General features: G+C 43.4%; 1 protein-coding gene across 5 annotated transcripts in view; it reads left to right on the top strand.

Annotated features, from left to right (window-relative positions):
• TDRD12 (tudor domain containing 12) overlaps window positions 1-20456 on the top strand; it is a 181804-nt gene that overhangs the window by 63738 nt on the left and 97610 nt on the right. For all 5 annotated transcript variants that reach the window (XM_069966193.1, XM_069966195.1, XM_069966194.1 and 2 more), the window contains 5 exons: window positions 3456-3486; window positions 3617-3676; window positions 5540-5597; window positions 9775-9876; window positions 16804-16992. In XM_069966193.1, the coding sequence (XP_069822294.1) occupies window positions 3456-3486; window positions 3617-3676; window positions 5540-5597; window positions 9775-9876; window positions 16804-16992 (440 nt within the window). The remainder of the gene's footprint in view (window positions 1-3455; window positions 3487-3616; window positions 3677-5539; window positions 5598-9774; window positions 9877-16803; window positions 16993-20456) is intronic.

Raw genomic sequence — 20456 nt, 5'->3', positions numbered from 1 at the left:
TATACCCATCATATATAGTGGTACCTTGGTTTAAGAGTAACTTGGTTTAAGAGCGTTTTGGTTTAAAAGCTCACAGTTTTTCAAAATTGTGACTTGGTTTAAGAGCATTGCTTTGGTTTAAGAGCTCCCTGTACTGGGTGGAAGCGCGAGTGGTGGAGGGGCATGGTCTGCATAGCGGGGTCTACAGCACTGTACTCTGACCCAGGAAGTCTTCCTCACCTTGAAAATCATATCAGATCCACTTCAGGCTGGGGCTTACATCAGGGGACAGTACTGTGGGGGTAATCTCTCCATAGCTGTAACCCCTCTCTCCCCGGACAGAGAGTGCTGCATGTATGTGCCCACATCTGCCCTGCTCATTCCTTCATGCTCCCTGCAGTCTATGTCACTCCTGATTGGTGCCTGCTGATCCCCCCCCCTTCCACATTACTGTCATGTGACCCCACAGACCTCTGACAGCAGCCCTGCTTCTTTATTCTAGCCTGTTGTACTACGCTACTGCATTATGGGGATCTGCAGTTCCATCCTGTATCTGCAGCTGTGTGATCAGGTTTATGCACTTACTATTCATTATACTCCACATGCTGATTGCTATACTTTACAGGAACTTATAATATCACATATTCAGCTGTTTATAAATGTGGTACCAATTTTCTGCATTTTAATGATTTCTTATGGGAAAATTTGCTTTGGTTTAAGAGTGAATTTGGATTACAAGCGTGGTCCCGGAACGAATTATGCTCGTAATCCAAGGCACCACTGTATACTGGGTGTCCTTGCACTATCATCTGTATATACTGTAAACCCATCATATTTCATCACTGCTTGAGAAAGGCTACAATTATAGCCGAAACGTTGCACTGGTGTGAATAAAAGCGAAGTTTTTTTTTGGACGTGCTGTCTCCACATTGCTTCCTCTGTTAACCTGTAATACATAGCTGTATACCTGTGTATACACATCCTGTAGTGTGTACATAGCTTGGGTTGCTGCTCATTCTATTTTTTATTTTTTGTACTTTATTGAGACAAAATATCACCAGTTTGGCATGGAAAAGTGGGTGGGGCTTATTTAAAGGGGTGTGGCTTACAGAAGGGGCATGCCATAATTATCGTTCAGTTATAGTTACCGCTGCTACATGTACGATTAACCGCGATATTGATTTTAGGCCAATGTCGCCCATCCCTACGTATGTATCTTTTACTTGTATCGCTATAGGAAGGGAGACAGGAAGGGAAGCAGGAGGTCATCGGCATATAGAAAGACTTGATCCTCTCATCTGTGTAAGCTATTCCTTTTTAAATAGTGTCTGAATGTAACAATAGTGCTAGAGGCTCCATAGCCAGTATGAAGCAAAGGAAGGGGACACCCCTGTGTGGTACCAATTGTAAAGTTTAAAATTTTTATTCTTTTTTTTTTTTTTTTATTGCAGAAATCAATAGTATAAGCGAGTTTAAAAAACTCTGCTTATCTAGGTGCTTGGTAAGGATGAGCGAACCGTCGGACTTTTGGTCCGACGGCATCTTCGCTCCATTGCAATGCCTGTGATCCCGGGTGCATAGTTGCACTCCCGGGAATCTGCTGGCAGGATCTTCCAGGGAATTCAAGATACATTCCCTGGATTTCCAGGGAATGTATCTTGAATTCCCTGGAAGATCACGGCCGCAGATTTACCGGGAGCGCAACTATGCACCCGGGATCGCAGGCATCGCACTGGAGTGAGCGGCTTTCGAACCGAAAGTCCAAAAGTTCCGCTCATCTCTAGTGCTTGGTGAGATAAGATGTTTTGTATAGTGCTGCCTTTTCTCCTGTCTTTGATCACTCATCCTCTCGACCCCTCCCCTCTTTATAGAGCATAATGGACACAGAAATCCTACTTCTTCTGAAGTGAGGGGGGAGGTAAGAAAACAGCTTTTTGAGTACAGAAGTGTCAAAGGGGTAGTGATTCTCCTTAGGAGAGCCCATACTAAAGACATGTTGAGACTTAAAGACCATTGCTGCACCACTGAGAATTCTGGGAAGAAAGGATATGCAAAATAGCTCTCACGCCTCTTGAGGAAAGTCAATTCAAGTCTCACTCAGTCAAGAAGCCTTAGAACATTGACTGGGGATATTATGACAAGCCAGCCAATCTCTCCAAAAAAATTCCATCTGCATACAGCTGTTTCAGGGTTTTTGCCCCTCATCCGGGCAGAGCAGGGTATTGGCTGGCTAGTGAGAGGTCTGTCGATGTGGGTCAAAGGGGTAGTGACTCTCCTTAGGTGGAGCTTGTCATAAAGACTTGTGGACACTTACGGGCCATTGCTGCTCTACTGAGAATTCTGGGAAGAAAGGATATGCAAAATAGCTCTCACACCTCTTGAGCAAAGAGATGTCCCTTCAAGCTATTTTGCGTATCCTTTCATCCCGGAGTACAGAAGGAAACTCTTTTGCCTAATAAAACCTGTTACAGAGTTTCTTAAAATTGCTTGTACTATAGATATTTATTGATTTCTGAAAAATACCATTTAAATGACAGTTAAAGGGAACCTGTCACCCCCCGTGCCGGGGTGACAGGCTCCCGACCCCCCGTTAGAGACCCCTATACTTACCTCATCCCGCCGGGTCCCGCTTCTGGATTCGGTCGGGTCCCGGAGATCTCAGCCGCTGCAGCCCGGCGCGCGCGCTGACAGATGAGTCCAACGCTCATAGAGAATGACGGAGCGCTGGACTCTCCTGTCATTCTCTATGGGTGTTGGACTCATCTCTCAGCGCGCGCGCCGGGCTGCAGCGGCTGAGATCTCCGGGACCCGACCGAATCCAGAAGCGGGACCCGGCGGGATGAGGTAAGTATAGGGGTCTCTAACGGGGGGTCGGGAACCTGTCACCCCGGTACGGGGGGTGACAGGTTCCCTTTAAGCTTTAAGTCCTGATTCACACGTAACGGATCCTTAGTGGATTTCACGCTGCAAATGTAATTGATAGCCCCCTTAACCCACCGCTGGCTGGAGCATACATCACCTGCTTTGTGCTGCGGCTTTCTTCGGGGGCTCTCGGCGTCTGGATGTCCTGTCCCTGCCCCCATCAACCAGTTATTGCACAGTGCGAAAATCTGCCGCAACAGCCTGATTTGGCATATGCGGCAGATTTATTTTACCAGAGCTAAAAGCTGATCTGTTATTGGTTTCCATAAACAGTTTACACCATTGTACAATATATTTCACATTCTATGATATATCTGGACTAGAGATGAGCGAGCCGGGTTGTCTGGAAAACGTGGATGCAGCCAATGACTATATCCATGTTTTCCCACATAGCCTTAGGGCTTTTTCCAAGTTCAGCAGCCACCGCTAATCAAATGCCGAAAGTTCGGGTTCGGATCGACTCGAGCATGCTCGAGGTTCGCTCATCTCTAATCTGGACCTTTTGTATGTAAAATGCTTTTAATACATTGACAAATTTGACTTTTTTCTTTCAGAGATCACCGATAAATCTTTAGCTAAATTAAGGTAAGGATAAGTTTGATGCTGTAGTACTTGCCACCGGTTTGTGTGTGTTCATATTTGTATCTGTGTGTAGCATCTTCTCTGATATTTTAACCTCTGGAAAAAATAAGTTCAGAATTTTCTGTGTCTTTAGCTCAGTTGGTGAAAACAAGCAAGTACTGATAAAAGAAGCTGACAATCAAGGATTGACAAGGTAGTATGTCCTATATACATGTTATAGTCTTTTGGGTTCCATTGACATGTCACATATCTAGTTACCTATCGATACTCCAATCCAGTGGTTTCCAGCTTCCCTTTCTGAATGTGTCGAATTGCGGCTGGATGTTTTTGATTTGACTGAAATCCCTAGACATGTTAAGGCAATGGATGGGGCATTGACTAAGAGCCCTATTACATGGAACTATAATCTGCCAAATCAGGCTGATGCGGCAGATTTTCACTTTTGTAATAACGACAACTATCAGGTGATTACAACTATGATTGGCTGATTGTGTCTTTTGGTTATGACCTAAAATGATCAGCCACCGATTGCTCATCACTATGTGTTGTAGTGATGCATGACCAAGGGCTGATAAGCATGTCCACTCTACCCAGTGTCTTCCTGTCTGCTCAGCACAGCCGCCAGTGCAACTTCAGAGCCAGTCTCTGAAGTAACAACAAGCCATTTAGCCAATCACTTGCTAGTACAGGACAGCCGCAGCCAGGGATTGGCTGAGCGGCCTGTCCCTTCAGAAGCCGGCTCTGCAGTTGCACTGGCGGCTGTGGGGAGCGGGGAAAAGACTGCAACTGCAAGACATTGTGGAGCATGGACACGCAATGTCCGTAATGTAATCTCCGTGCAGCCCTTAAGGCCCGATAATTGTGTAATAGGCTTGGTAAACAAGCGCCGATTTAGCACGCTCAGAGGTCAGTGCTTGTAATAGTGATTGGGACTTGTGATACGGCCTTTACAGAGTTTCTGGCTGTCCATCTATAGGTGGTACTAGAAAGACAGTGTTTTTCCTTCTTAGGAGCGCTTATTTGCATGCTTTTGTATCCTCAGGGAGCACTGTCTGAGCTTATTCTCTACAAAGAGAGTCAATATCATAAGTCCAGCTAATTTTATTATAGTACATGAATAATATAAACTACATTTTTTAAAAGGGTATTGCACTCAAACATAACTTTTGATATGTTGATGGCCATGGTGGGACTAACAATTAATTATTTATTATCTATTCAGTCTCCTTCCCCCAGTTCTGAGCTGCTGCTTTCTGTCTCTCCCTCCTCCCCCTCCCTTCTGAGACAGCTGATGTAAACAATTCCCTAACTGGCTGTATCTGCAACATTGTAGCTTCTTTGTAATGTTGGGAGGTTTACTAAGGTTACTAGCAACTTGACCTTCGATTAACCCTCCCAGCATTACAAAGAAGCTACAATGTTGCAGCTTGTCAGGGTCTTGTTTACATCAGCTGTCTCAGAAGGGAAGGGGGAGAGGGAGACTGAGAAAAGCTCACACAGATTTTTGGAGCTTTTTTACCGGCAGAAAGCAGCAGCAGAGAACTAGCGGAGGAGGCTGAACTGAACAGATAATAACTAGAGATAAGTGAACCGGGTTCGGGTTCGAGTCGATCCGAACCCGAACGTTCGGTATTTGCTTAACTGGGGGTGCTGAACTTGGATAAAGGTCTAAGGTTGTCTGGAAAACATGGATACAGCCAATGACTATATCCATGTTTTCCACATAGCCTTAGGGCTTTATCCAACTTCAGCAGCCACCGCTAATCAAATGCCGAAAGTTCGGGTTCGGATCCTTCGGATGCTCGAGGTTCGCTCATCTCTAATAATAACAAGTATGGAATGAACTGTTAGTCTCACCATAGGCAGAAACATATCAAAAGTTAGGTTTGAGTGTAATATCCCTTTAACTTTGTTCTGTGTTTGCATCTAACACCAAAAGGTTGGCTCTAATTTCTTAACGCCTTTAAGTGGTTCTGTTGCCGTCAACTACATATTAGTAGGTCATACCTGTCCGTAAAAGGTAAAGGAACCATTTACTATTCACTTTATATTTTAGGCTTCTGCAGTTTGTTAGTCCTACACCTAGGCAATTACCAGAAGAAGAGTCTAGAAAGGTAGGCTTGTCTTTTTATTGTATATGTTATTAGTTGAAGGCTTATTCATTTTGTGCCCATCTGTGACCGGGGAAGTTGTAACATTTTCACTGCACAGTGTACCTCTTTAGGAAATGAGACATAACATGGTAAGCAGGCTGCCATTATTATGACAGGTTCTTTGTTTAAAGGACAAATCTGGCGGTGGGAGTGAAGGAATAATAAAAAAAAATAATTATACTTACCACTCCCATTGCCCGCACCCCGTCGGCTGTCATCTTCTCCCCTGTTCTAGGTATGTCAAAGACTGGTGGGATTTATCCAGCTCAGCCAGTCAGTGACCGCAACGGTGTCCCGTCCCAATCACTGACTGGCTGAGCTGGGCATCCGTTAGCTGGGTCCAGGAGTGAAATGTGGCTCTGCACGGGCACCAGTACAGGTGACTATATCTTGTTTTTCATTTCTTCCAACCCCTTGCATATAATTTTTTACTTCCTGACTTTTCCTTTGATTTTTAGTAAGTGCAAAGCTAAGTAGCTTGCAGAGATTATTTTGCTGCTGAATGTTTTTTTTTTTTTTTTTTTTTTTTATATAAATTATTATTATTTTTTTTATATAATACAGAAAAAATATACATTGAACAAGCAAATATCAGTGTGCATAGGTTAATCAAGAAAACAGATTACAGGATTGGCCATTTTGACTGGTTCATACAATAGTAATACCAGACAGAATCCTATTCTCCAGTAATATCACTAGTCATTTTTAAGGCTCTTATGAGAGTCAAACATTGATTTAAGGCCCTATTACACAGAGCAGTTATTGACAAATGAGCCAGATTTCTCCTCCTGTATTAGAGACAGCAATCAGCCAATGAGTAAATCAGCCAATGAGTATCGTCCGTATTATGCCGATATCGGCCGCTACGGACGATAATCGTCCCGTGGAATAGAGTGCAACGATCAGCTGACATCGTTCATGTCGGCTGATCGTTGCAGTCGCTTGTTTTTCAACATGTTGAAAAACAAGCGACTGATATAGCAGCGATCTGCTGCCGTCGCTCCGTTGAATAGGAGCATCGGCAGCAGACGCAGCTGTATCCTTTGGGCTGCCCGGACGATCAGTGATCACCCGGGCAGCTCCCCGCCGCCCCTCCCACACTCACCCGCTCGCTGCAGCCGCGTTGAATTGCGGCGGCAGCGCCCGGGGAACGAGGAGCAAATGAGCGCTGAGAGCGCTCGTTTGCTCCTCTAAATGACCCGTGTAATAGGCCCTTAAGCTCTCTCTTGCTGATAGTTGTTTTTCAACGTCAAAAATTAATCAGCTGCCAGCTGCACATCTCTGTGTAATTGGTGATGCACAGCAAACTGCTGATTAAAAGCGAGGGCTGCACGAACATCCCTAATGATGTCTCTGTCCACATGATTATCACTGGTCTATCTAATATGACTTTTACAGAGTAGCTAACTAATCATTTTCAACACTCTATAACCTACCTGTCCCGCGGCCGCTTCCTGGTCAGAGCTGCCGCATGAGACATGACGTCTCAAGGCAGCTCTGCCATTCAGCGGCCATAGCGGAGTCCCGCCTCGGCCGTTGAATGGCAGCGATCCTCCAAAATACCCCCTGGCCCTTTTTAAACAACGGCTAAGTGAGAACAGCGTTTCATCATCGTTCTTCACAGCACTATGTGATGTTGAAGAGAGCAAATTGCTGCTGAAAGCAGAGAGCAGTTAGTCAGCCTAAGTGACATCTGGAGTTCAGGATTCCTTCCTGCCCTCAGGCTGTCATTCACCTCTGTTTGTGTTTGTAGGCAGTTCATTAAAGGGGTAGTGCGGCGGTAAAGAATTATTGACAGAATAACACACATTACAAAGTTATACAACTTTGTAATGTATGTTATGTCTGTGAATAGCCCCCTTCCCGTGTCCCACCACCCCCACCCGTGTACCCGGAAGTGTGGTGCGCTATACGTACCTGTCACGTGCCGACTCGTCTCCGATCTTCAGTCTACGATGTCGTCTTCGGACGGTCTGGCCTAATCCCTCCGAGCGTCCTGAGTGACGGTCGCCCTCTTCAGCGTCATCAGATGCTCAGCCGCGATTGGCTGAGCACAGTTGAAGAGGGCGGCCGGCACTCAGGACGCTCGGAGGGATTCGGCCAGGCCGTCCGAAGACGACATCGCAGACTGAAGATCGGAGACGAGTCGGCACGTGACTGGTATGTATAGCGCACCACACTTCCGGGTACACGGGTGGGGGTGGTGGGACATGGGAAAGGGGGCCATTCTCAGACATAACATACATTACAAATTTGTATAACTTTGTAATGTGTGTTGTTCTGTCAATAATTCTTTACCGCTGCACTACCCCTTTAAGCTGATGGTAACTGCTCTGTCATTGTGCAAGCAGTCATAGCCAGTCACAGTGAAGCTTTTCAATCGCCTTGGAACGCTGTTTTTCTGACCATTTTAGTTCGTGTTTGAGGCTTCAGGGAATTTTTTCCTTTTGTGCTAATTTCTAACCTGGTATGTCCTTCCTTTCACACTGTAATATCACTCTGTGGTTTCTAGTAGACAATGCAGCTCTAACATGCTACCGTACTGACGCTGTGTCAGTACAGTAGTGCAAAGAATTAAAAGGAACCAATCAACACGATTGTGCTGATATAGCTCCCAGGGTCAGTCATCCCCGCAAAGCACGCTCACAGGCAGAGATCCATGACTAGTCACAGTCAGATCTCCACCCAGATAACTAGTCACCCTTCAGTTTGACACCTCCATGCAGGACTAGAGTCATGTTCTGATCATATTGCAACACAGGAAGTATGTTTGATATGAAAATTGTTTACTATACGCTGGCCTATCCTTTTTTTCTGATTGTTTCTATCCATCAACAAATCTTTACAATTAATTTATTTGTATTAGGCTACAAACACAATTGCCGGATCTGCAGCGAGTTATCTCGATGCGGACCCTAACCCTACCAACCCCTCCCCCCCCCCCCCCCCCCCCCCCGTGCCGGGGGCTGCGGGAGGCGATCAGTGCTGCTGAGGGGGCGATCGGGGCAGCAGGGGGGCGGCCGTGCTATAACATAACCGGGTCCCCGCTCCTGCCCCGAAGCAAGCAGGAGCAGGGACCCGGTAATGTATAATCTCAGGTGGCCAGGGGGTTAATTGGGCGGGCTGCAGGCAAAATCGCAGCAGGGATGTACATCTCTGCTGCGTTTTTGTCTGCCATTGAAAGAATAGGGCCGGGATCCGCAGAAGTCTTGCTGCAAATACGCAGCGATATGACTCTCTGCGGATCCGGCAAGTGTGTTTGTAGCCGTAGAGTGTTTATATGCTTGTTCTATCAGAGTCTTGGGATAGCAACAACCCTGAAACCTAGACCAGAAAATCGATTAACGACAAATGATCGCAAACATGATTGTTTACCTGAAATCGTTTACCATATTACACAGAACGATAATCGTTACTATGATCCTTCTGATCCCAGCAAAACAATGAACAATGTGCTATCACACTGAACGATTAGTGAAACAATGCAGAACTTGAGCCAACGAATGTGGAACTTCAGTGAACGATTAACGAAAATTTTAGGTTCAGATCTAAATCAACGATGCGAGCAACAACATGCGAGCAATTTTCTGATTGTTGCCTGCAATTACACAGAACGATTATTGTTTAAATTCGAACCATATAACGTTTTTTTGCACGATAATAGTCTCGCGTAATAGGGCCCCCTTACTCTAAATCTTCCTCTTTGCTACAATCTGTAAAGGCATACCCATTTCCTAAATGGTACTTTATATAATACATCTCTTGAGAGGCGTGAGGTCACAAGGTACTTCCAGAGCAACCATGTCTAGGTCTATACCCCAAAACTCTGAAGAGGTGTATACACACACTGAGCAAATTAATCATACAGATTTGTTGGTGGATAGAAACAGATCAGAAAATGTAAAGGATAGTCCAATGACTTTAGACAATAGATGTTCACAGCTTAGTCATCCCCTGGAATTACCTCTGCAAAGGTCACAGAGCACCCACCCAAAAAAAATTGCAGTGAGAAAATAGACCAATCAGAAAAAAACAACTTGTTTCAGTATCTGTCTCTAATAATTAAAAACTAGACCATACATTGCCTTCTGTAGATTGCTGTTTCATTTGCCATACTAACAGCTTGATTTCATTGCAGCCTCCAAATGTAAAAATCCCAGGCTCCTCCATTTTTGTTAACAAGGGTTTAGCACCATTTTCAAATCTTGAGGAAACATCCCTGAGTACAGATATTAAAAAGGTATTGTAACATTGTTGCTGGTATAAAACAAAATTCAAAACTTTGCTGGTAAAACATTGCATGGTTCATGTAAACGGTTACATAAACAGACATTACCATTAAATACTGAAAAAGAGGAATGAGGGCCCTACTAGCAAAAGCTTACAATCTAAGGGAAATGAGGTTGAGACATAAAGCAGAAAGGGCTTTGTATAGTCATCCAGCCATTGTATATAAATAGGCTATCAGCCAATCTGTGTATGCAGATACAAAAGGGGAGATTTATCAAAGGGTGTAAAATTTAAACTGTTGCAAACTGCCCACAGCAACCAATCACAGCTCAGCTTTCCTTTCAGCACTGCCTAAAGCTGAGCTGTGATTGGTTGCTTTGGGTAGTTTGCAACAGTCTAACTTTTACACCCTTTGATCTCCCCCAAAGTGTTTAAAGCATAGGGAATGCTTCTGACTGAAATGTGAGAGGTGGGTTAGAGAAAATTTGGGGATGTTATAAGCTTGCCTATAGAGGTGAGTCTTTAGGGTACGTTAAAAACTGTGCGTGTTAAAGGGGGTAGTTCAGTAAAAAAGATGTAGGGAGGTAAGGCACTGTGGAGAGCTTTTTGGGCGAGTGTGAGGATTTTTTTTATTGTGTTGTGAATTTGATGGGTTTCCAGTGCAGTGACTGGAACAGGGCAGAGACATCAGTGAAATGCCTAAGGAGGGAGATGAGCCTGGCTGCTGTATTTAGGGGGGACTGGAGAGGTGAGAGCTTAGAGAAGGGAAGGACGAATAGTAAGAAGTTGCAGTAATCATGACAGAAATGAATTAGAGCAGTGAGGGTTTTAGCAGCTGAAGGAAGGATTCTGGAGATGTTTTTGAGGTTTGAGCAACTTAATATAGGGTGTAAAAGAAATGTATGAGTCTGGCATTAGCTCATAAGCAGCACACCCTCTGTCTTGGGGTTAAGTAGCAATACAGAGATTAATACAGCCATGGCCGAAAGTGTTGGCACCCCTGATTTTTTTTATCCAGAAAATGAAGTATTCCTGCCAGAAAATTATTGCGATTATACATGTTTTGTTATACACATGTTTATTCCCTTTGTGTGTATGGGAAAAACACAAAAAAACAGAGGGAAAAAAAGGCAAATTTGACATAATTTCACATAGAACTCCAAAAATGGGCCAGACAAAACTATTGGCACCCTCAACTTAATATTTGGTTGCACACCATTTGAAAAACATAACTGAAATCAATTGCTTCCTATAACCATCATCAAACTTCTTACACGTCTCAGCTGCAGTTTTGGACCACTCTTCTTTTGCAAACTGCTCTAAGTCTGTATTTGAAGCGTGCGTTCTCTCAGCAGCAATTTTAAAGGTTAACTCCGGATAAGAAGTTAACATTTTGTTATGTTAATGTGTTTTCCCTGAGTCCTATTGGCATCACAATGGATGGGGTGTCTCCGCCCCTGTGAGACCCGCAGGACGAGAGGAAATTTTAATAAATCAATGAAACAGCTCCACCCCCTCATCGGCTATAAGTATGGTCAAACCCCCCTTACCTCCAGTTCAATATCAAGTAGAAAATAACCCATGGGGGGGGGGGACTCTTGTGATGCCAATAGGACTCAGGGAAAACACATTAACATAACAAAATGTTAACTTCCCTTACGTCCTATTGGCCTCACAATGGATGGGGAGTTAGCGAGAAGTACCCCCATCGGGAGGGCCCTCAGACACTACAGCACTTAAAACGGAACTGGCAAAAGCCGTTCTGTTAGCGAGAAGGGAGAGAAGACGGTAATGTTTAATAAATGTGTCCGGAGTGGACCAGGTGGCGGACAAGCAAATATTCTCTATAGGAACAGCACATCTCTCCGCCCACGAAGTTGAAATAGCCCTTGTAGAATGGACCTGTAGAAATTCTGGCATCTGGTTTTCAGTAAGCAAATAACATGTCCTAATGCAATCACAGATCCATCTAGAAATGGATGGTATAGATAGATAGATGCCTTTTTCCCCTTGAAACGTCCGTGAAAAAGCACAAGCAGGTTTTAATCCTTCCTAAAGTCCTTGGTTCTGGAAAGGTATATCTTCAGACAGTGAGGGACATCCAAGGAAGAGTTGTCTTCTGAGTCTTCTGTCTGCTGAAAGGTAGGAATAACGATGGGTTGATTTAAATTGGCAAAGGATGGTACCTTTGGTCTGAAATGTGGAAGGAACCTAAAAAAAACCTTATCCGGGAGAAAAGTGAGATATGGTTCTATAGAACCTAGAGCCTGGAGCTCACTCACCCTTTTGGCTGTTAGGATAGCCAATAAAAATGTGACTTTAAAGGTAAGGAACTTAAGGTCAGCTTCTTCCAGTGGTTCGAAGGGATGAGTACACAACGACCTTAGGACCAAAGACAAATCCCAGGGAGAGACCGGTCTGAGCAAAGGAGGTCTTAACCTGTCAATAGCTCTGGAGAAATCATTTACCTTACAACTCTAATTGAGCTTGGTCTTAAGCCTTTATCAAATCCATCTTGAAGAAATTCAAGTATTTGGGCTATTGAAGGAGATGATGCATCAATCTTCTTAAGGCCCTATTCCACGGAACGATTATCGTCCGTATTCGGCCGCTACGGACGATAATCGTCCCGTGGAATAGAGTGCAACGATCAACCGACATCGTTGCAGTTGCTTGTTTTTCAACATGTTGAAAAACAAGCGACTGATATAGCAGCGATCTGCTGCCGTCGCTCCGTTGAATAGGAGCGTCGGCAGCAGACGCTGCTACATCCTATGAGCCCCCCCCCCCCCCGCAGGTCCCCGCCGCCCCCTCCCGCACTCACCCGCTCGCTGCAGCCGTATTGAATAGCGGCGGCAGCGAGCGGGGAACGAGGAGCAAACGAGCGCTGAGAGCGCTCGTTTGCTCCTCTGACGACCCGTGTAATAGGCCCTTTAGATGCCGCCCAGCTCTGGAAGACTTTGTGAATTCTCGAATAGCATTTATTTGTTGCCTCACTTCTCGAGTGAGAGAGTGTATGTAGAACTCTCTGCGAGAGTTCTGAGGTTCTTAGTAAGGGCCTACTAGTTTCCAGGCTGTCAAGTTGAATGACTTCAGATTCTTGCAGCGATGTGTCCCCTGAGTTATCAGGTCCGGCCATGACGGTAGTCTCCAATAATTCCCTTGACTCATTGCCATGAGTACCGGGAACCAAGCTCTCTTCCATCATCATCATCATCATCTGAGGAAGATCCTACTTTGTCCAGAATCCTGTACTCTTGCCCAGGCGGTGAAATTCGCATCGGGGAGCAACTTCTCCTAGGTCTTTTCCTAGAAAATACAGACCAATTAGGGTAATGTACCACTTACAGTTGTTTGTGAGATGCACTGACTTTACTTACTGTTTTTGCAGAGACTCTCTAAGCTCCGAAATCGATTTATTTAGACCACCAACCGACTGGTCCATGTAGTTCTTCACCCAGACAACCACATCATGCACTGTTGGTTCTTCCTTATCACCCTACATTATATTAGGGGTAATCTCCTCCTGAACCGGCGTCTGCTGTCTGCATATCTGACACTTGAGATATTACATTGCTGGCAGAACGGAACGCTTGTACACAAGACACTGTAAGCAGCTACTTGTTTGCACTAAAGCAGACCTCAGGAGACTGCGGGAAGAGAGCGGAGCATGGCATGTCTAAAGGCCTAGACACGCCCCCCCCCCCCCGAACTCCGCAACATCAGCCTGCGTCTGCTACTGATAGGTTGCAGCCACCTGGCCAAAAGTAGGCTACGACAAAATGGCGGCACCCATAGAGAGAGACCTCCAGCTAGCCGGGCTACACCAAACTTTCGCCGCACTAGTATCTGTTTGCTGAGCATGAGGGACGCAGGTGCTGCGACTCAAAAGCCACCTCAGACTCTTAACAAATGAATCAATGCATTAAGAAGCGCTGAACCAGCACCTACAGAAGAAATGAAAAATGAAAATAATGAAGTTAGTGATAATACGAACCAGGTCAGGAGGAAAAAGAACTGGAGGTAAGGGGGGTTTGACCATACTTATAGCCGATGAGGGGGTGGAGCTGTTTCATTGATTTATTAAAATTTCCTCTCGTCCTGCGGGTCTCACAGGGGCGGAGACACCCCATCCATTGTGAGGCCAATAGGACGTAAGGGAAAAACTTGTTTTCTAGTAAAAGTACAATAAAAGTTGTATAGATGTGTCTATACAATGTATTACTGTATCTGTACAGGTCTGCCACACTGGTAGCTGATAGAAAATCAGGAAGTGAAAAAAATGGCCTATGTGCCAATTAACATTGTCTCCTGCTCCCTCTTCTATCCCCCCTAAGAGACAAATCTTACATGCCTCTGTCTCACATTGTGTGTGTTTGCTGATGATGCAGACGGGGCAGGGCGTGATCTCGCAGGAGGCTTGGCTGGATAACCCAATCCCTTAACTGATTCACCATCTCTGACCGAACAGAAGCAGCTGCTGCTTTAATGTTACTGATTGTAATGGGTGGGGGCTGTGATGATCACATGAGGGAAAGCATTGCATTCTGGGAAATGCCAAACCAGGAAGAACAGAAACACAAAAGAGAGCAAACCTCCCCCCCCAAACAAATGGATTTTTGGTAGTTTCAAAACTGGGATAGACAGAAAAGTAATGCGTTATGCTTCTGCAGAAGTTTCATTTTTTTAACCTCTACCTGGAGTTCCCCTTTAAGATCTCTCCACAGGGGTTCACCAGTTCCAGAGGCAGCAAAACAACCCCAAAACATCTTTGAACCTCCACCATATTTGACTGTAGGTACTGTGTTCTTTTCTTTGTAATATGTACTGTAATATGCTTCAATCACCTATCTGCCTCCCTTCCCTGCCTTTTCCCCCCTCCACCCCCCACCAGGAAGTGTCCTGGCTCACACAGACCTCATTACTGTTGTCACCGTCACCAGGCAGCTCCTTCTTGTGAGGATGAGTCATCAGCAGGAAAGCTGGTATAGCTCCTGTTACAGCAGCCCCCCCCTCCCCAGTCCAAGTGATGGCTTGCAGTTGTTCAGCCAATGGGAGCTGAGCAAGCCGAGTCACCTGACAAGGCAGGGGAGGGGGGAGGCTAGTGTAACAGGAGAAGGAGCTGAGAGAAGAGCTTGGTGACAGTGACTACAGTAATTAGGTCTGTGTGAGTTAGGACACTTCCTGGAGGGTGGAAAAGACAGAGAAGGAAGGCAGATAGGTGATTGAAGCATATTACACAGTTATATAACTTTGTAATGTGCTTCAATTAGTTTTTCATGGCACTTGTCCTTTAAAACAAAGTTATTTACCCTCAATTTTGAAAAGGTGCCAATAATTTTATCCAAACCATTTTTGGAGTTTTGTTTGAAATGTCAAATTTACCTTTTTTTCCCCTTTTTTTGTGGTGTTCTAATACTTACAAAGTATTCTAATACTTACAAACTATACAATTTTTTTAATACTTACAAAGGAAATAAACATGTGTATAACAAAATGTGTAATTGCAATAATTTTCTGTGAGGAATACTTAATTTTCTAGAAAAAAAATTCAGGTGTGCCAACACTGTCGACTATGACTGTATGTCTAGTTTGAGTCAGTTATTAAATTGGCAGTATAAAAAGAAAACAGGATTGGACCCACGACTGGTATCTGAGGAACCCCAGCAGTAAAGGAAAGAAGAGGAGTTGGTAGAGCCAGCCAATGATACACTGAAGGAGCAGTTAACAAGGTAGGAAGGAAACCAGTAGACAGCAGAGTCATTGAGGCTGATTCTGCTCAAGAAAGAATACTGAGGATGAGTTGGTGATTCATGGTGTCAAATGGTGCAGAAAGATCTAAGAGGATCAGCATAAAGCTGCCCTGGGTGTGGAACCCAGACTGTAAGGGGTCAAGAAGAGTAGACCAGATGTTCTTGGAGTTTAAGAATGAAGGGGAAATTAAAGGCTGGTCCATAGTTGGCTGCATCTACAGGTCCAGAGATTTTTTTTTACCAGTAATTTGGTTGTGATAGAATGTTTGAAGGAGTAGAGAGAGATAAAAGGATAATATTTTAGATAGGTGGGTGGTAGTTCTGTGACTGGGTAAGATTTTCACTAACAGTCTATAGGGGTTGTCCAGGCTTAGAAAAAAAAAAATGACCACTCACTTCTAGAAACAGCATGACTGACTCTTTTCTCCAGTTTGGGTGTTGTTCTTCAGCTCATTTCCGTTGAAGTGAATGGAACTTAATTGCAAAACCACACCCAAACTGGAGACGAAAGTTGTTCTGTTTCTAGAAGAAAGTGGCCATGTTTCTCTAAGCCTGAATAGCACTTTTTGGGCACACCTAGGGCACCTCTGAAGAAAGTAGATTCTTGGTAGTGTTGGAGTTAATACTTCACCAAGGATGAGTTTGAGAGTGTTATAGTAATGTTTAGTTGCTAGATTGGGATGGGAGAGGGAAGAAATTGGGGACAGTGAAGACTGAAGAGTATCTATAAATTAATTGGGTATTATTGGCTTGTGTGTAACAGAATCAGTGAATTGTGAGAGGCCAAGGGAGGAGCTTATAGGTGCTTTCACACGTACAGGATCTGCAGCAGATTTGATGGCGCAGATTTGAAGTTGTTGATTAAAAGCGAATCTGCAGCTTCAACTCTCTGCCATCAACTCTGCTGCAGATCCTGTATGTGTGAATGCATCCTTAGGGTTCAGTTATTTAGATGAAATCTGCAGCGGATCTGCAGCAGAAAATCCGCTGTGGATCTGGTACGTGTGAACGTACCCTAAAGAAAAATAATTAGGAAGCAAATGGGGAGATTGGGCTTTCTATGGGGATATTAAAATCACCCATGATGAACTAGCAGCACAAAGTATTTTTGGAGAAATCTGCCAATCATGTGGGAGACAGTAAACTCTGAAATTTACAATTTTTTTTTTTTTTTTTTGCTTCAGCGTCTCATAGCATGTGGCTATGATGGACCAAATCTGACAGAATCCTACTGCTGGACACCCATATCTGAGGGGTATGATACAATTGTAATCTCTCCTGATGGATCAAATCCTCTGTGTTACATTCCTCCTCTTCTGACATACATCAGCTGTGCATCAGTGGCATACAAATTACTGCCAGCTAAACATGGGGTAAGAACGTTATGTGTTAATTTTTGTGCCGCTATTTTGTAATTTTAGTATTTTGGGGGTATTTTGTCATACTATCTTGTTATAAATTTAGTTTCCTCTGTCACCCAAATGCATTTTAACTGCCTTATCAAATAGTGTCTATCTACTGCTATGTGAGTTTACACAGGACATAGGCAGGTCTACACCAATGTTCACAACGAGATTTGTGCAACTTTACCGAGATGCCACTTTAAACACCTTTTTACAAAATCGTGCAATCTATAATGTATCTAAAGGGCAAATCAAGATTGTTTGCAGTTAAGAAGGTACCTATAAGAAAGTGCCTTTATAAAGGCAGTGTTATTAGATGGCTATGCCTTACCATAGAAGCTCTCTGTATTAAATACTTAAATACTGTCATTACCTATAGAGCAAATAGGAGATCAAGTGTTATGTCTTTTTTTCCTGAAGCCTCCTAAGCATCCAAATAGATTTTTCTGGCCAAAAAAACTAAGAAGTAAAAAAAAAAATTAAAAAAAAAAACATGCTCTCCTGCTGTAGGCTGCAGCAGTCTCCTCCTCTGGCTTCTCCTTCGCTTTTTGTGTGCATGAGTAGTAATAATGCTTTTATTTTTATGGTGCTAACTGATTCTGCAGCACTTTACATAGTTTTGTCAATTTGTGGCCCCTTTCCCTATTAGGGATCACAATGTACATTGACCTATCTGGATGTTTTAGGTGTAGGAGAGAACCAGAGTACCCGGAGGAAACCCATGCAAACACAGATGAACCAAGAACCCTAGCACTGCAAGGCTACTGTGCTAACCACTAAGCCACCATGCTGCTCACGAGTGACCTCATTCATACACTGCAACGCTGGGGCGAGGCAGTGGCCTTTCTTTCCTGGAGATATAATGCTACCTCTAGCCACAAGAGTGATTGACAGGGTCAGGATCCATTGGCTCCTAGCCTGGTTAATCACAGCACCGCTAACTGTATGCGCCAATAACTGACCAAGATGGGACAGTTTTCCAGGGGTTATTCTAAATCTTGAAGGGAATGTGTCAGCATAATCATGATTAAAATGGGCAATTTTCTGATAATTGTTGTTTTTTAAATCTAATTTTCTAATCCGATGGGTATGTTTAGTTTATACTGTTATGTCATGTACATGCATAGCCCACAGTGTTTATCAGTATGGTAAATTGGTGGATTTTGCACAAGATGGGAGGGGAGTACCATTAAATACCATCCTTGACACTAGTGATGGGTAGTTTGTGAATGAACAGTTCAAAAGCTAATCTTCAAAGTAAACTAAATGGTCTAGGTCACTTTCCTGGCAAAGATTAGTTTAAAATGAACTACAGCTGGGGACAACAGAGCCTAGCACAGCAGCTACAGCTTTATCACTGTAACACTGCCATTTGCTTTTTAGTTCTCCATACTAGAAAATGATTCTCCTGATTCGTACTCCTTTATCTCAGTAGTTCACATGTTATGAAAAGCCATCGCCTATGAGACGCCTCAGGACACAGAGCTTAAACCTGCAGCCATGATGGAGCCTGTACTGTACTTCTCTTTACTCCACCACATATCTTGAGCTTATTACTATTTTTTAGCAATGTTTTCTATGGCATTTTGCAGCCTTTAGAAGATGTTGGAAAAAAGTCATAGTTAGAGCAGGAAATTATTCTGAAAAACCATCACTGAGCTAAAATAAATGGCAAAAATAAAAATGCTAATTTATAGCCACAGTGTTTTTGGACAAATAATACAATAAAGTTTTAAAGTAGAAAAAACAAGTTCAATATGAGTTCAGTGATTGTATTCACAAAAATAACTAATGAAACATAATTTTACCCAAATAATCTCATCCAAGCAAACGACACTAAGGGCTCTTGAGTTTAATAGAGAAGATTTGTTTGTAATGACTTTTTATATCCCGGAGCCAGAGATATAATGAACTAAATGAGACGATCTTCTGAACTACTCTTTTACCCCTTAACCCAATATGACATCTGGAGACTCTATGCTTTCCCTGCCTCCCCCGCTGTCCCTAACCGGCCGGCGGGAGGAGGCTGTCGCACATTGCTTCCTCCTCCGCGCTCCCCCCCGGCAGTTAACCCTATAGATTCCACGTGTATGGGGAAACCTAAGGCTTCTGGGTAACCATAGCAACCCAGACGCTGGTCAGTGCGTCTGGGTTTTTGTGCTGTGTAACAATCAGGCCCCCTGCACTGAGGCATCATATGTATATACATATCATATGTATAAGCTCTCAGTAATAAACTGACTGTTCATACAGTTATAATGCATTACAGCACATATTCTGTGTTCTAATGTTATATTATATATATGTGATCACCTGAAAAAATAAGTAAAACTGAAAAAGTAAAAAAAAAAAAAAAATACACATTAAATAAAATAAATAAAAAAGACAGAATTATGACTTACTGATAATTCATTCTTCATGAGTACATCATGACAGCATCACATGGAGGATGTCACCAATCACCTAACAAGAACAGGAAATACAGAGAGAGTTGTTATTATGTTATTATAACGAAACCCAAAGAATCAAACAACACAATAAGGGAGGGAAATCTAAGGTGCTGTTGTGATGTAATTATCAGTAAGTCATAATTCTGGCTGTACACATGATCCACATGACAGTACTATATGGAGACATACCAACTTGGATGTTCAGGGAGGGATCACTGTCTGTAAGACTTTTCTCCCGAAGGCCAAGTCCTGGGAACTGCCAATGTCCAACCTGTAATGCCTAAAGGAGGTGTGTGGCGAGGACTAGGAGACTGCAGTAGCTCAGGTGGAGTGAGCTTTTTAACCTGGTGGAGGGTCCTTTCCCAAGGCAGAGTAGGATTCACATTTGGCTGACTTGTTCCATCTTGCTATGGATCCCTTAGAAGCTTTTTTGCCCTTATTAGGGCCCTTGAACTCTAGACTATTTTCATATTTCCTCCAGTGACAGGTGGCTTCCAGATCCTGAAGAATAAAGCATCTTACATGCAATTTGTGAAAAACGTCTTCTTTTTCATTTTTAATATTAACGCAGAATGAAGGGAGTATGATGTCTTGAGGCTTATGGAAATTTGTCATGACTTTAGGAAGAAAAGTAGGATTTAGTTTAAATATAATTTTATCATCAAGGGTAGTACAATATGGCTGAAGAATAGATAAGGCCTGAATTTCTCCAACTTTCCTGGCTGTAATAATGGCTATAAGGAATTCCGTCTTAAGGATAAGAAATTTAAAAAAAAATTCTTCAATAGGTTCCACTAGATTATCAGAAACTCCCAGAAGAACGGTGTTCAAATCCCAAGGAGGTGTCAAGTTTTTTATCTTCATTCTGGAAACAGCTTTGAAAAATCTTCTAACCCATTAATGGTCAGCAATTTTTGTATCATAAATGCACCTTAAGGCACCTTAAGAGTGCCTTTAGGTACCTTAAGAATGCTTAAAGACCGT

Source organism: Dendropsophus ebraccatus, chromosome 4, assembly GCF_027789765.1.
Source record: "Dendropsophus ebraccatus isolate aDenEbr1 chromosome 4, aDenEbr1.pat, whole genome shotgun sequence".
Taxonomy (NCBI): domain Eukaryota; kingdom Metazoa; phylum Chordata; class Amphibia; order Anura; family Hylidae; genus Dendropsophus; species Dendropsophus ebraccatus.
The sequence above is the reverse complement of the archived record's forward strand: the minus strand, read 5'-3'. Positions and strand labels throughout refer to the sequence as shown.